The 16,373-nt window shown below is 42.9% G+C and overlaps 2 protein-coding genes across 6 annotated transcripts; both read left to right on the top strand.

Annotated features, from left to right (window-relative positions):
* The first annotated feature begins 924 nt into the window (after positions 1 to 924).
* On the top strand, positions 925 to 7,332 carry azin1b (antizyme inhibitor 1b). Of its 4 annotated transcripts, none has more exons than XM_076105880.1 (11): positions 925 to 1,097; positions 1,898 to 2,041; positions 2,504 to 2,620; positions 2,804 to 2,977; positions 3,197 to 3,369; positions 3,569 to 3,782; positions 3,947 to 4,021; positions 4,396 to 4,561; positions 4,803 to 4,912; positions 5,409 to 5,626; positions 5,735 to 7,332. In XM_076105880.1, the coding sequence occupies exons 3-11, from the start codon at positions 2,519 to 2,521 to the stop codon at positions 5,808 to 5,810; spliced, it is 1,308 nt and encodes a 435-aa protein (XP_075961995.1). In that variant the 5' UTR covers positions 925 to 1,097; positions 1,898 to 2,041; positions 2,504 to 2,518; the 3' UTR covers positions 5,811 to 7,332. The 4 variants fall into 4 exon arrangements, with proteins under 4 accessions (XP_075961995.1, XP_075961997.1, XP_075961993.1 ...); XM_076105882.1 differs by having other exon boundaries at positions 2,422 to 2,620; positions 4,803 to 4,867; positions 5,445 to 5,626; XM_076105878.1 differs by having other exon boundaries at positions 2,422 to 2,620.
* A 2,515-nt stretch (positions 7,333 to 9,847) lies between these two features.
* On the top strand, positions 9,848 to 16,288 carry adnp2b (ADNP homeobox 2b). 2 transcript variants are annotated; one of them, XM_076106383.1, is made up of 5 exons: positions 9,848 to 10,183; positions 10,395 to 10,470; positions 10,937 to 11,058; positions 12,497 to 12,601; positions 12,731 to 16,288. In XM_076106383.1, exons 3-5 carry the CDS (start codon positions 10,951 to 10,953, stop codon positions 15,386 to 15,388), a joined length of 2,871 nt encoding a protein of 956 aa, XP_075962498.1. In that variant the 5' UTR covers positions 9,848 to 10,183; positions 10,395 to 10,470; positions 10,937 to 10,950; the 3' UTR covers positions 15,389 to 16,288. The 2 variants fall into 2 exon arrangements, with proteins under 2 accessions (XP_075962498.1, XP_075962497.1); XM_076106382.1 differs by lacking the exon at positions 10,395 to 10,470.
* The last annotated feature ends 85 nt before the right edge of the window (positions 16,289 to 16,373 follow it).

Here is a 16,373-nt window from a genome sequence, read left to right as displayed (position 1 = left end):
CTCATAACTTTGCAGCCATAAGGCCTAAATGCACTCACAACTGTCGCCAATGCTCATAAATGCTGTCTGAAAAAAAAAAAGGGTCAGGGTTGAAAATGAAAACATGCCTTTGTATTCACGACATGTAAAGATGTCGATGAAAAGCTCTTCATAACTCATAGAATTAACATCATGGTGGACGTAGGGCCATGTTATCAGAGAGGAAACAGTTATTGACAGCATGTGACTTAAAACAATGCCATATTTTGCATTCTCAGACAGACTTGGAAATAAGATTAAACAAGGAAAATACAATTGCCCTCAACATCTATGAATGCCCAAATGTATTCAAACACTTCTTAGTCGTGTTAACATTTAATTAAAACATATAATACATTTTTTAAATGTGATGTAGGGCTAAATATTAAACTATCCAACTGTAAATAAAGTAGTTCAAATAAGCTCCATCTTAACTAGCTGTAACATTAAACTGCTTCTAATGTTAAATTGTTTTATGTTTTGTACACACTGATAAATCTTACAATTGTGTATCTATTCTATAGAGTGTTGGAATAACTTGTGTCTTTTATTCATATATAGTAGTTTGTTGTTAATTATTTGGATACCCATTAGTTGTTACCAGACCAACAGCTTCTCAGCTATCCTTCAAACAAAAAAATATAACTCTCTTCTCTCTATCTCTGAATTGTCCCACGACAACAAGAGCAAGGGTCTGATTGACTGAAACGAGTGGCCATCTACGGAAACCTTACGGTTATGTAACCTGAACAAACATCACAGATCTACGGCGGCCTGTGAGATCTTCGGAAATACATATTTGGTACGCTCTTAAAAATGCAGGGAGCTCATTGGTGGAACTGAACGTTAGGCCCCGCCCATGGCGGTTGATCACTCTCCCCACTTCCTCCACTGACTCGGCTCCAGTCGTCCTCCACCCATCAGCCGACAGAGAAGACACCGCTCAACGCTCGTCCGTCATCCAGACATATGGCAGAAACCGCCCTCTTTCTTTCCTGTATCGTTGTGCCCACTACTCTTTAAAAATTCCGCCGAAAAAGAGAAGACGATTTTCCAAAACATTCTGGCCGTTATCTCACGTAAGTAACGCGTAATACTTGTGTTGAGTTTCTTGTATTCAGCAGGCGGACGTAACATGGCGGGCTGGTCGTTCTGCCTCCTAGCCACACAGGACACACCGATTCATTGGATTCTGTGTTTATGAGATGTAATAACCTTACATTTAAAGATATTAGCAAACAGCACGCGATCTTAGCACCTGTAGTGTATAGTGTATTCCAGTTTAGTGCCGGTGTTGGTGTTTATTTGGCTGTTATTAACAAAATGCGGCGCTAACATGAGCTTCTTCCTTCGACGTGCTCTCTAGCTGCCAATCGCGTCTCAGCCTCGTCTCCTCGCGATTATGTTTCCTATGTTAAATACAGCCGTACTCTTACGTGCTACGTGTAAATATTAATAACAAGTATAGGGTTTCGTGTTTGTCTATGTTGACGCATTGCAATAAAAATATTGAATTGGTCAAGTTATGTCCATATTTGCATTATCACAACACACTCGCGTGTTTTATTAATAGACAATTACTGCACGCTGTGGACTAATAGTGAGTTACAAACAGCAGGCTGAGATAGTATTTATAGTCAGGGTTGTTATACTGGGTGTTTATTGGGTTAAATACAGAAGCCACGTAACCCGGCGCGAGAGTTGCTTCATGGAGCGATAGTGCCGGTGAAATCATCACAACAAACCCGTAGAGAGTAGCGGGGAAGTTTGTAGTGAGTAAGACGAGCCAAGGACATTGCATTTCATGTGATTTTTAGCTTGTGATAAACACACGGTTCTTCCTATGTATTCATATGCGTTATGTGTGTTTGTCCCTCAGGGCTCCCCTGTCTCTGCACAGGTGTATGAGCGCTACCCAGGGGGCCTAGGGGCGGCTCTCTACCGGGAGCACTTTGACTTCAACGCTGAGCCACCTTGGGATCCTAGCTGATAGCTGGACAGGTCCATCTCCTGACTTGTCCATGTGAGTGACTCTCGGTGTCTCTTGTACACAACCAAGACGCATGTTGGCTTGCACATACATGCATATACACCGGTAACAAAGTCCAGGAGCATTGTGTTCTGGGGTGGAATTAGGCACACAGGCCATGATGTGAGTGAACACATGTTTGTGTGTTTTTGAGAAAGTCAATAGATTAAGGTAGAAGCTCAATAAGGTGTCTGGATTTTACACATTTACTAATTATATAAGAATAAATGCAGGGGTGATAAAACACAGATAATATGATATGTGTGTCCAAAAGCACAACAGACTTACTGTACAGTGTAGCTGTTGATTTTAAACATGGAAATGCATCCAGGTAGAAAGTCATGTTTATCTTTTCTCTCCCCCTCCTTTTCCAGTTTGTTGCATACCGGCAGGACCCCATTGGCTCAGTCGTGACCCCTTGACTTGCTTATCTGTTCTTTATGATTGTCGGCTTAGCGGAATACGGTTGAGATGAAAGGATTCGTTGACAAACCCAGCTACATCGTTGAACTCCTGGAGGGAGGAGTGACCCTTGACGATGTCATTGACGGACACATCTGTGAGCAGGCCCTGGTCAGTTCAGCTTGCGTGCCCTTTTAATGGCTTCAGTTATGGGAAATTTCCAAAATGCTTCAAATTGCTTTAATAACACTGTCATTAGCACTGAGCGTGTTTGTCTTTTTTTCCCCGTGATGATTGGTGTGATTTTAGTTGCTATTTGTACTCAGTGCAGCCTTCACCTTCTTGTGTTCCCAGGTGGAGAAGAGTGCGTTTGTGGTGGGAGACCTCGGCGCTCTGATGCGGCAGCATGTGTGCTGGCAGAGTGCAGTGCCACGGCTGCAGCCCTACTACCCAGTCAAGTGCAACAGCAGCCCTGCAGTCATCAAGGTGCTGGCCTCCTTGGGCCTGGGCTTCATTTGTGCCAACAAGGTAAACTTTAAAGAGTCAAATTCAGGTAGCTTTATTTTATTTTATTTTTTTCTAACTGCATCCTCTTATGCAAGCACATGACATTTTGGGGCAATTACATTATCAGCACTCAATTGATTACTAGTCAGTGGATGACTGCAACACACTTAGTACCCTTTTGCTTGTTTTGATGGCACTTCATAGCGTTAGTTTCTCTAACATGTGTCCTCTTTCCTGTAGACTGAAGTAAGCCTGGTGCTGGAGCACGGCGTGCCACCAGAAAACATCATTCTGTCAGGCGTTTGCAAGCAGCTGGCACACATCAAGCACGCAGCCAAGAACAACATCCAACATCTTGTGTGCGAAAATGAGGCTGAGTTGTCAAAGATTTCACGCCTGCACCCTGGTGCAAAGTAAGTGATCCAATCCTGGAGCTACTTATTAATCCTTGTGAATTTCTGCAAAACTGAAGACTGTGTCAATCTGATGTTAATCCAACATTAGGTTAACAAATGCTGACAATTAACACAAGATTGGGAAAGTCGTTGTTCGTGTCAAAAACCAACTTACTTTGCCGAGATGGATGTTTCATTCATGTTTTGTATCTTGTAGATTGCTGCTGCAGTTGACCACCGAGGCCCACGCAGCTGAAACCAGCATGGCCTTTGGCTTTTCTCTGAAGAGCTGCCGGCACCTGCTGGAAGCAGCCAAGGAACTTGGAGTCCAGGTGGTGGGGGTGACTTTTCACATCCCCAGCTCCTGCCAAGACCTGCAACAGGCCTACACCCATGCACTGTCGGATGCCCGCGTTGTGTTTGACATGGGGGTACGTACTTTCTGGAAAATATATAAACATAAAATGAATAGTTTGCAGGAATTCAGAAGATATGTGTCAACTCAATACTTTCTGATTACCTAAAAGCTGTTTTTATCCATTATATGTTATTTTTCATTGAGGGTAACAACTGGTTGTTTGCTGTTTCTGTTCAGTTGGATCTGGGCTTCAACATGAACATCCTGGACATTGGTGGTGGATTTACTGGCTCAGAGGTTCAGCTCAAACAGGTACGGTAAACATATTTTGGGGATGCAATAATCAGACTGTCAAATAGCTATGTACATGTGCAGCAAAGAAGAGGCCTGAAACATGAAACATAACTGATGAACACACAAGTGAAAATACAACACTTGGATAGATTACACCATTTCAGGCTACTTTATTCTCTTTGGCCATCAACATATTATTGTTTACCCAAATTACTTTTCATTCATCTAGCTAGGCTAGGTAGCTTATAGCTAAGTTCTTGCACATGTTTTGTTTTTATTTGGAAACACCCTCTGAATGCATATTTACTGTAACTGTGTGTGTGTGTGTGTGTGTGTGTGTGTGTGTGTGTGTGTGTGTGTGTGTGTGTGTGTGTGTGTGTGTGTGTGTGCAGGTTGAGTCTGCAGTCAGACCGCTGCTAGATGCTTACTTCCCCCCGCTGTCCGGTGTGCAAGTGTTGGCCCAGCCAGGCAGCTTCTACGTGGCCACGGCGTTCAGCCTGGCTGTCAACGTGATCGGCAAAAAGGTGATGAACCGTCACTGGGACAGCCTCACTCAAGGTGAGTTACTTACTTCTCTGAGGATGTCTTAATCCTGTGTAAATCAGTTAATTCTGACTGTCATACATCTGTCTCTGGACTCTGACTGTAAGATTTAGAAAAGACAGAATGGTTTGTTTTCTCATATTCGTTGTGTCAAGATTTCTGTTGCATAATCGCAGCAAAACCATCAGTGGTCAAGTCCTCCATTGCTAGATAATACCCCATGTTCTATATTTCTGACATCACTGCATTCACACAGGTGTGAACAATGAAGATGCAGAGTTCCTGTACTACATGAATGAGGGTGTTTATGGCCCATTCAGCCGCAAGCTGCTGGGAAACTGCATCGCTGCCCCGTCAGTGCGCAAGGTTAGTAGACCTCCACCCACGAGAGTCGACCCCGTTCAGGACTGAATGAAGAATCTGAGAGCAGCGCTAGTTGAATAGGAAGAGGGCGTCATGCAGTATGAGTACTTAAGGACGCTGGATCTGAATTGAGTCATAGATATTGAATCATATCGACCTATATAAAGACTCTACATTGGTTCTGGATTTACACAATACAAAGCTGAGGTATTTAAACATAGTGTTCTTTCAAAGTGTGTCGAAAAGATTATTGGTGACCCACTTCTCCGTACCAGATCAGAACTCAACCCCTGATGCTAACTAACAGTTGCTAATGGCTATCCAGTTTGAGCTTGCTTGCTAGCTAATAAGCATGTTTGGGATATCAAGAATAAGATCTTTTGTCAACTACAGGAATACAGTTTGCAAATAATGATGCATCTTTTATTTTCTTCAGTTGCAAACTGTAATATAGTTGTTGCATTTTTAAGTAACACTTCTGATTGTTTCCTCTCTGCAGCATGCGCTGTGTGCTGAGGAGGAGGTGTTTCCCAGCAGCCTGTGGGGCCCGTCACTGGACCAGCTGGACCAGGTTGTGGAGCGCTGCCTGCTGCCTGAGCTCAGTGTGGGAGACTGGCTCTGCTTCCCCAACATGGGAGTGTGTGGCCTGGAGGAGTTCAGCTGCCTCTCCAGCTCCCCCCAGCTGCCCGTCTACTACACTGTCTCCACTTGTGACTGGTGAGCATGGAGTGAGTTAGCCTGTGAAGCCTGTGAACTAATACCGATGCAGTGAGAACATGTTGCGTTTACAAAGGAACTCATTCTGACGCTTGGTGTTGCCCACAGGTACGACATGCAGGGGGCCGGTGTGGCACTGGACAGTGCCATGAAGAATTTCTCCATGGTCCGGTACAGTGTGTAGCTGCCCTCTGCCCCTGTTCCGTATGATAATGCACAGATCCCCCCTTAGCCTCTGCTTTCACCATGTGAGAAGAGGGGTCCGCGAGCTCTTTGGGACAAGGGGCTCAATGTGGTCAACATTCCAGCCACCGTGGGAAAAAAAAGCAGTGTCCTATTATTTCTTCCAGGAATTGGACTTTTTTTTACCTCCTAGAAATGGGAAACAATTGGTAGTTTGATACCTCAATTGTCTAAAATTTGATCTGGAAGATAATCTTCTCATTCTCGCTCCTCGCTCTAATGGACTGTAAAAATGTGTCCGCTAAAAGAACTCCGGCTCAAATGACAATATGCAACAAAATGGACGACTCTTTGGAGATGGGGACCCCCCCCCACCCCCCCCCACCACCACCACCCCATCCCTCCCTCCCTCCCTCCAACATGTTGTGGGTGGTTTGTTTCCTAAATCAAATCCAGTTTACAAAATGTACAATTGATTTAAATCATGTTCTCTATTGATTACCTGTTGACAGTCGTGTCTGTTCAACACCAACACATTTTGTCTGTAGGTGATTTTTGAAGTGTTTCAAAGAATCAATGTGTGGATTCTATACTTCAGACTCCTCACTTTGCATAGTTTTAAATGAAGTTATGACAATGATGTAACCTATTTCTTTATTGCAGCTCACCTCGATGCATTTTATTTATTGGATTCAGATAATGCTGGGGCAAATTGAAAGCTCCATCTTTAAGTGTGTTTTGCCCAGGTATTATACTGTGGACCATCTAACAGTGTTTTCCGGATAAGATATTTATGTGTTTTTTAACGCTACATGGATTTAAGTGTGCTGTGATTGCCATTTGTGACCTCAGTGGTTTCCCTTTACTCTAAAGGCATGAAGGAATTGCTGTGGGAGATTCTCTCTTGGCTGAGCTGTAGCTTGAATACAGAGAAGCTGCAGACCCCTTAATGCACCCCTTGCCTCTAATAGAGACAGGTTAATCTGGTTTTAAATGCACACCGTCTTTTGTAGGTTAATAAATAAGTACTGTGACATTTAGCACCGCAGCTCTGATTTTTCAGATCTTCATATTAGAATCCCGTCATGGGATTGGTCCTTGTTTTTTACAGGATCTGAAAAAGCAGCAACGGAGCTATTTCTCAAATGTAAAACGATCTGTATGTGGCAGATGTGGACTTAATGTGTCTATCTCTCACATGAAAGGCATGCTAGCTGTACACAGACCTCTCTGAGGCAGTGCAAATGACAAATAATAAACTTCCTCATGAGGGAAAAAAAAGTTATGAGGGACATAATGCATAGTCTCTTGTACAGCTAAATGTCTTATGTCTGATAAAAATGAAAGGTGTTGTTACTGAACTGCAGTTTTTAAAGAATCCTGCCCTTGTGTGTTATAAATGACTAATGTATTAATTACTTGCTTGTCTAAGGCACTAATGGACCATAGCCTGTTTTTGACTGTAAATTGTGCTTGTTAAAGTAATGAAAGTGATTAATTTAATACATTTCTGACAGAAATCATTTATCTTGTGTACGTGTGATCTTTGGTGCAGCGAACAGTTGTCGAGTTCTACACAAAATCTTGACTTTTTAACTGGCTGACATAATTTAAAACCCATGTGTTTTTGATCTGCTCGGATGTGTATTCTGATTGTACAGTAGTCGAATGTCCTGGAAACCATTTCATCTAAATTTAGGGCTGCGTAGCCTCAAAATTTTGCAGCAGAGAAAGAGATCTCCTTTATGGGCGATTCATCCTAATAGTACCATTCTAGAGTATTTTAATGTGTTTTGATGATAGCCTCAATTGTCCCAAAGAGAATTAAATCTGTACGTTAGTTTAAATGTATATTACAAGACGGCAGAGCACAACAGTATCATCTTCTGCCAGAAAACAGGATTTCATCTGTAGAATTGGCTGCTGCTGTTTTCTTGTAAAGTAAACCGGCATGTGCTTTGATGACAAATGCATTAAATGCCGAACACTTTAACTACAGTCTAATGATAAGTGTTCAGCATCTACAATATGGCTCACCCACCCTCTTGCTACTGTACATTACAGTATCTGATTTTATATGGTTCTGAAGCCTGTTTTCAAAAGAACCAGACATTTTAAAATGAAATAATTAAAGCCATTTGGAGGTGGAAATCCATACCCGGTTCCCAGGTTGACCTGCTGGCTCAGGAGGAATTGGATCAGAATTGAATCATAGATATTGAATCAATAATTTCCATTAATGCTTGGAAATAACCTGTCATGTCCCGTCTGTCCCTGAACAACACACTCGGCTGTTGCTTGTGTAGCTTCCAGTAGGATCCTTAAAGCATGATGTAGTGCTGATTTTTAAATAATATATATGCCATATATTGAGTCGGTAGCTTTAGTCGTTGCTCACTCGGAGCTTTAACATCGTTAAAATACCAAGGGCAGATTGATGTGCACACGTCTAATTTCAAACTATTGATTGCCTCGGCTTCGAAATGAATTACAGCCACAGAAATATTTCCTTGGTGTTGTATGTGAGAGCGTCTGAGAGGAGCCATTATAGCTCTAATTAAGTGTCCCATGTTAACGTGTTTATTAGAGGAGATGAAATGTTAATTACATTAGAAATAAGATGAATAGATGAGTGAAGAGTTTGCATATTTTGCCACTCGCTGCATATCACCCTGGTCAAAAAGTGCTGAGTAGACTGTATATAGAAGGAAGGGTCATGGTGCATTTGATAGTGGCGGATAATGATGTTCATCAAATAGCAGACGACTGATTATTCTGTCAAGAACAAAGCACACACAACAGTCCACTGCAGAGCATCACAAAGACAAATAGACTTTACAATTACAAGGTCACAACACAGACAGGGTAGATTTGAAATGACTGAAGGAGCAACTAGATTCACTACGACTGAGCAAACATGACTGAACTCCAAGTGGTTGATTCTGATCTTACCATTAGGAAATTCTGCAGTGCTATCAGCTTGAAATACTGTTTTAGTTGAAGCCGCAGCCCTTATGTCAGACTGATGTCGTCAGTCAAAATGTAAATTAGGTTGTTACATCACTTTAACACCAAACTGCCACATACAACAGAACTTGTGGTCAAGTTTAGATTTGACAGATGAAGGGAATTGTAATGGAAAATGACAGCGTATTGGTGCGGATGAAGCACTGTATTAACATCTGGACTTGTGATACTTTAAAATAGCTAATAAAATGATTCAGGAGTCAAAAATTGTACAGAAGATTGGTAACCCAAGAAATTGTAGGTTACGAGTCCACCCTAGAAGCTTTAGACTGGAGTAACGTCACATTGTTGCTTTGATGAATTGTCGATTTGTCACCAAGCAAACTGACCTTTCTTCGTAAAGGTTTATTGGTAGGCCGTAATTCAGACTTTGGTTTTGCTCAATTTGTGCGAGACGTTTATAAATTGGTAAGGTCGAACATAAGATTGTTCGACCTTACGATTTTTACAAGTATCGACTTTTACAAGAACGTATCACAAAGCATAAAAATGCAAAATTAAGCTTCGCTATTGGCATACATTACTATGCAACGGTAGCTAGACATTTCGATTTTATTGTAATTCTTTAAAACATTTGAAAAGTCCTATAACTTTATGCTATGCTAGCTAAAAGACATGTGAACTATCAATTTCCAATTACTCCACTATCAAAATGGTGGTTCAATTTAATTGGCTAGAAAAAGTAGCATGATATGACGTCACACGACGAGGACCCACCCATTTAGCTCATTTTCTCGACAGCTCATTGGTTAGCCTTAGACTGGTACCACGTGACTGCCAGTGGGAGTCGCATTAGCCACGCCCCCCCGACCTAGCTGTCTGTTGTAGAACACTAAAGTCCAAATAACAAGTCAAGTATGACAAGAAATTCAGAAACATAAATATGAAATGCATCACCTGGACAACCTGGAACGATGTGTGACAGTCTTGTTGAAAGAATATAAAGTTATTCTGTTTTTGTGCTGAGAGGCCTCCCATTGGTCAGTTTGTGCATTATGCAAATCTGGACAAACTACGTCAGATCCTGAACTTCAGCGCCATTTTTTCCTCAATAGGGGAAGAAAGGGACAAAAGCTGACCAAAAAGGAGCCTTCCCTTCTGAAGGAGGGTCCGCAAACACCATATTTAATATTTAACTGGGTTCTTCATACAGCGGTGTGTGTGGACGGAGGATGCTGCTCGGATGAGTATCTGTGTGCAGCGCTGGTGGTAGCGGACGCAGCTCAGCGACACACACACACACACACGCACACACGGAGGAGGGCCGGTGGAAGTGGAAAACGTTAGCCCTGTCGGAGAGGTGGCACAGCGACAACTATCGTCAATCTACACCGAAATCTGGACGAGGTAAATATCTGTGTGCATCCTCAAGCAGGAAGAAGCGGCGTGGCCGGCTCATCGCTGCCAGCGTGCTGCCAGAGGCTGCTTAACGAGTCCAGTGTGGGCAGCGTACACTGTGTTAGCATGGATGGAAAGGGTTTAGTTCGTATGTGCTCTAACGTTAAATCAACACAGTTTTAACTTGCTAGAATAAGTATTTTTTTTAATTTCCCTTCAGAAATGGCCAGCGATTGAATCCGTTATTATTCACGCAGAGACTGGTCGTGTGCAATTGCAAAAGCAGCTGTTGCACAGTAAGTTAATTAACTGTTGTGTTATTTGTATTTCCACACTGCTTATGCTGGTTAAAATATGCATGTTACGTTATGTTAGGTTCAGTCATTTTTCTCGCAAAGTATCCTGGGATCATCTTTCTGCAGTTAGTATTTTACTACAGTATTCTCATCATTGCATCTCTTGTGCAGGTTTAATAATGCTAGCAGCAAGACTTATTACGTAGGCGTTTAATACCTCTATTCTTCAACATGACTAGGTGACCGGCTTGTTGTTTCTGTGGCCATTTGTTCCAGTGTGTGCCCTTTGTCTGTGTGCTATTTCTAATTTAAACAACTCAAATAGTTTTTACTTTCTATGCCTTGACTGGGGAATGTTGTGAATGTACTGGCAACATAGAATACATCACATAGTACACAGAATAAAAGATGAAGTGATATTTCTCATGGCTTGATGCTGAGATTAAAGCTTGTTTTCCTCTACAAGGCGTCGGAGGAATAATGTATCAGTATCCGGTTGGAAATATTGAGAAGATCCGAAAGGCACGCAAGGCGGTGAAAAACATCCTTGGTGAGATTGGCCTGGAAGACTGCCAAAACCTGCTGAAGGTATGTTTTATATTTATTTATTTATATATATATATATATATATCTTAATTAATTATTAACAACTGAGGATTCCTTGTAAGATTTGGGTCTGGTCTAAAGCTAGTATATGAGTGTAATAAACACTTCAGATAAGGTTGTCTCAAATATATATATATATATATATATATATATATATATATATATATATATATATATATATATATATATATATATATATATATATATACACTTTTTAATAATAGCAAAAGTTACAAACACTATGCCTATTTTGTTGTGATGATTTCTGTATATCATCTGCGTTGCTGTCCAAAAATTTGAGTCCTAACAAGAATAGTATGCAAAGCATGGGTCAATAATTACAGTCTGCCACCAAATCTTGTCACTCTGGAGAAATGCATTTTGTGTTTTTGTATGTTAGTTACAAATAATCCTCATTAAAGGTGAGAACATCAGTCACACTTTTGATTTGTAATGTCAGCCATTAATGCAACCAACACTACAGTATGTGCAGCAACAGCCTCACCAGTTAAAACAAATGTATTATATATATATATATATATATATATATATATATATATATATATATATATATATATATATATATATATATATATATATATATATATATATATATATATATATATATATATATATATATATATATATATATATATATATATATATATATATATATATATATATATTAATTAGCCTTGATCACCTTGAAAGAGCGATTCAGAGGGCCTTTGGTTGTTACGGCAACAAGTGGGGTTGGGCGATATGATGTCATGTCTGGAGATGTTTTGTGGTTTTGGGCTAATGTGGATAATCTTAATGGACTAGCCTGTGGCAGGATTAAAACTCAAATCATGAAGGACTCGATATACATGTGTCAACATGTGGCAACTATTTATCAATTAGACTGCATCTAGAAGCACACAGAGCTGAGTATGAATGACGTACTGTGTTGATGCGCTGCTACTGGAATGACACTGTTCGCTGCTGCTATCGTTAAAGTTGCAATAGAAAAGTTTCTTTGCTTTAACTTATTCTGAAGTGAATGTTGAAGCACAATGTAGAAGCTACAGAATACGGACAGCATCTGAGCTCACATTGGTTCCCTAAAAGCTTTGGTTTCACAATTCTGTGGACCACCGGGTACGATCTCCTGGGAAAATAAAGGCACCAAGAAAGTGCGTCAACCATTGAAATGGAAGTAGAAGGGACATTCCCATTCAAATAACACAGCAGGATGGTCAGAGTGGCGGCAGCCATTTTGATGTGGACCGTTGTAGCGTGCTAACTTCCTTATAAGCTAAACAGACTTGTAGCTAAATAACGTTAGCAGACAGCGGGGTAGTTAGCTGGTTAGATTCTCACGGAGAGTTGCCTGTTGCCACTTTAAGATGTGTTTGTTTGTGTGTTGTTTACTGCGCAGGATCTCAATGAAACGTCTGAGAAAAACGCTGATGAAGACGAGGTCTTTCAGGAGACTGATTGGGTTGATATCACGGATGGATACAATGTCAGATTCCAGAAAAAGGTGAATATGACACGTTTGGATGATCATTTGAGAGTAGTCGTTCCATTTTGCTTAATTAAGGTGTGTAGCTTGGTATTAATGTTACAAACTGTGCAGATTTTAACTCCGTTCTTGTCTCTTCCTACTCAGTGGCCTTACAGGTCTCGAGCTCTGTGCTGTACCATGTGCAAGTACTCTTCACAAAACATCTACAACTTCAGGAGCCACGTCTCTCGCTGCCATGGATATGTGCAGTCCTTCTGTACGCTGGCGCCCTGCTCTAAGTGCGTCTTCATCGGACACCCCAGGTCTGTCAAGAAGCACATGCTGTTCTTCCACGCCACCTTGGTGCAACCGCAAAGGGAAGTGCCTCAACCCGCCCACCGCGGAAATGAGCGGTATCAGTGTCGAAGATGTGGATTTCCGGCGCCCTCCATCTTCACGATGAAGAAGCACATCATCCTCAAGCACCTGGACAGTGTGGCAGAACAGTATATCGGTTACAGATTCATCCCTCGCGGGTCAACGTCTGTGAAGGTCTACTGCTGCAAGGTGTGCAAGGTGAACACTGGGAACCTGGACCAAATGCTGCATCACATGCTGGTCGAGCCAACGCACTATGCGGTCAGCACGCAAGTGCAGAGTATGATTTACGAGAACAAGAACTTCATCATTAAAGCGACACCCAATGGGAACGGCGTGTTTGTGACATTCCCAAACATTGCTCCTAAACCACAGCAACCTCAAATGTTCAACAGCAAGTCCTTGGTTTTACAGAGTAACGGCCAACCCGGAGGGACTATGCTGGCCTTACAGCATATAGGAAGAACCAACAGTACTACTCTGATCTGTGCCCCCGGAACCAACCAGGCTTTTCTGCCCCCCCAAGCGTCGGCGCTAGTGCAGCTAGCTAGTGCTGAAGCTAAAGGTTTGCTCCAGCCGGGTGCCACGATAGCCCTCCGAGGTTCTCTGCCTCACGGAGCGGGAACTATGCTCCAGCTTCCCACAGTGTCCAACGTGTCTCTGAAACAGGCAGCTCTAGCTCCAGCACAACATACTCCACAACCGCAGCAAATCTTTCTCCCGTCTGGACTGCGGGCCAACATGGCAGCCGGAGGTGTATCGAAGCCTGCTGTGGATACAAAAAATGCACCAATGCACCAAGTCGCCCTGCAAGGCACCATGCTGACTTCACAGTCCCTGCTGAGTCACTTGATCCCGACCGGCAACAAGATGAACGGCATGCCCACGTACACTTTCGCTCCGCTGCAAGTAGCAATGCCTGTCTCTCAGAGCACAAGTACCCCTCTCAAGGCTGTTGAGCAAACAAAGAACTCCACACCACAAACTAAGAAATGGATTACATGTCCCCTCTGCAATGAACTTTTCCCTTCTAATGTCTTCGACGTGCACACGGAGGTCGCTCACCAGCAAAAATCCAACACGTCTAAGTCAGAAAGTGTGGCGGCACGAGCGGCGTTCTTGAAAAAAATGCCGGACAAAACTGTCAAGTGTCTAACCTGCAAAATTCTTCTGTCCGAAAAAAGCGTCTTCCAGCACCTTCTGCATGGCCTGCATTGTTTGTACTGCTCGGCTTTGTTCTTTTCTATCAAACAGCTGGTTGAGCACGTGAAGCAGCACAATCCCACAAGCAAGACATACTGTGATTTTCTGAGGCAGAAGTACAGGGTGTACTCTAAAGGTGTCGGGGGAATCCTGTTCCCTTACTTTGACGTCCACACCACCGGACCCAAAGAGGTCTTGGGAGACACCGAGGTCAACCTCGCTCTGGTCACGAATTCACTCGACCTGATCTTCTTTAAGTTGCAGCCCAGCAGCCAGCCGGATGTCTGCACGGCGACTGCGAAAATCAACAGTGCGTATTGTCCCTTCTGTGACGAAAAGTTTCAGAATGAGACCCAACACCTTCAGCACCTGAAGCAGAAACACTTGGTAGCACCCACGATTCACGCTATCCTCAAGACGGAGGCCTTCAAGTGCATATACTGCAACGGGGTGTACACGGGAAAGGTCACCCAGCAGGCGGTGATGCTCCACATTCAGCGGTGCCGGTGTTCCCCGAAACAAACACAGCCACCCAAAACGATAGTAGTACCGCCGCCGCCGCCGCCGCCAGTGCAGCCGCCGAAACCCGCTCAGCAGCTCAGTCAGCCGCTCTACTTTCTCCAAATGCCACAAGGACTGACCATGAAACCGACTTTAGCTCCAGCTCGCGTAATTCCCGCCGCGGCGCGTCCAGAGACGGAAGCCGAGCTGCTGTCGAAGAAGAGGCTGGAGGCCGCGTGGAGGGAGGTGTTGGAGACCAACAAACGAGAGCGGGAGCAAAAGGCGGCCATGCGCAAGAAGCGAGAGCAGGACAAGCTGTTGCCCCCGCCGGAGCCCGTGGTGCAGATCGATCCCACGGTGAAGCTGGTGCTGGAGCCCTCCGGGGTGGAGCGCCGCTGCAGCGAGGAGCGCAAAGACTTCATATCCAAGTACTTCAACCTGAACCCCTACGCGACCAAAACCGAGACCGACGAGCTGTGCAAGAGGCTGACCCTGACGAAGTCGGAGTTGGCGGCCCACTTCAGCAAGAAGCGCAGCAAGTGCATGAAGAGCCTCAAGAGGAGCGCGACGGCCATATTCCTCGGCTTCAACATGACGGAACTGAGCAGAGTCAAGCACAATCTCGCGATTCCCGAACAGGAGCCCGCCGCGGATTCAACAGAGCAGATGGAGAACGGACCAGAACCGATGGATGAAAGTGGAAGTAAGAAAGACGGGGAACAGGTGGAGCAGATGGAGTAAGTCATGAAATGTGTGAAAATGCCCCTAATTAACGAACATAAAACAACCCAGATAACTTTAATGACAGCCAGTCACTGGAGACTCTACACACTCTTAATGTAGCAACATTAACAGTGCTTTGTTTGTCTGTGGTCCGTATCCTAAGAGAATATAATAATCAAAGAGATATAAAGGTGTCAGACTATCGAGCTGCAACAATATTTAGCTGGTTACAATCTCTTATTCAACAATGGCTACTGACTTCAACTCCTGCACTGATTTAGCTTGTTTTTTTTGCAGCCTTTATTATTAAAGCACATTTGTGATTCCTACATCACTGCTTGTCTGCTAATATCACGACTTACGCGCAGTGCACACTTCAACATAGACTTGGTTTATCACTATATTATGCTTTCATTTTATAATTGTTTTGTCTTACATATTTGGACCTGTGTGTGTTTTTATTGTTCATATCCCCCCCCCCTCTACATTTAAACTTGCTGCAGGAAGGATCATGTTCATATGGTCATCTTGCAGTTTTGAAGCCAAATTCTTAAGAATGTACAAATATTTGAGTTGCCAGGTTTATGAATTCTCAGTTAAAGAACCATTAGTTACATATTATTATATATTTCTGACCATGTGTTGCTTGCATGAGCATTTATTTTTGTTGTCAGATAAAATTATGATTTGTGCCATGGTGAGGTTCGCATAGACTTCAGGAGACCGAGAGATTCAACACAATATAAAACAAGTTATTGGGTGGACACCGTATGTCTTTTGTTCTCCTGACAGCAGTTCTTTTGTACTACACTTGTATTTTCTAGAATTACTAGAGGATCTAAAATGTTGGGTTAGGGGTGCAAATTATCATTCTGTCCGAGGCCACTGTGTTGTGACAAATAAAGTGGTTTCCTTTTACGTGGATGATTCATTGTTTTTCATTTCATAATAAAAACCTATAAAGTTAAATCAAGCTGTGTCAAAGCACCCAAAGGTAATTTTC

This window comes from Anarhichas minor, unplaced genomic scaffold (assembly GCF_050575085.1).
Source record: "Anarhichas minor isolate MPS153535 unplaced genomic scaffold, ASM5057508v1 ptg000033l, whole genome shotgun sequence".
Taxonomy (NCBI): Eukaryota; Metazoa; Chordata; class Actinopteri; order Perciformes; family Anarhichadidae; genus Anarhichas; species Anarhichas minor.
This window is presented reverse-complemented; position numbering and strand designations above follow the sequence as displayed.

Bases quoted from the DNA above. Each gene is read 5' to 3' on its own strand.
- azin1b (XM_076105880.1), top strand. From the start codon at position 2,519: ATGAAAGGATTCGTTGACAAACCCAGCTACATCGTTGAACTCCTGGAG. The intron at 3,370-3,568 runs GTAAGTGATCCA...TGTATCTTGTAG, and splicing joins CGCCTGCACCCTGGTGCAAA to ATTGCTGCTGCAGTTGACCA. The intron at 5,627-5,734 runs GTGAGCATGGAG...TGTTGCCCACAG, and splicing joins ACTGTCTCCACTTGTGACTG to GTACGACATGCAGGGGGCCG.
- adnp2b (XM_076106382.1), top strand. From the start codon at position 10,951: ATGTATCAGTATCCGGTTGGAAATATTGAGAAGATCCGAAAGGCACGC. The intron at 11,059-12,496 runs GTATGTTTTATA...TTTACTGCGCAG, and splicing joins ACTGCCAAAACCTGCTGAAG to GATCTCAATGAAACGTCTGA. The intron at 12,602-12,730 runs GTGAATATGACA...CTTCCTACTCAG, and splicing joins ATGTCAGATTCCAGAAAAAG to TGGCCTTACAGGTCTCGAGC.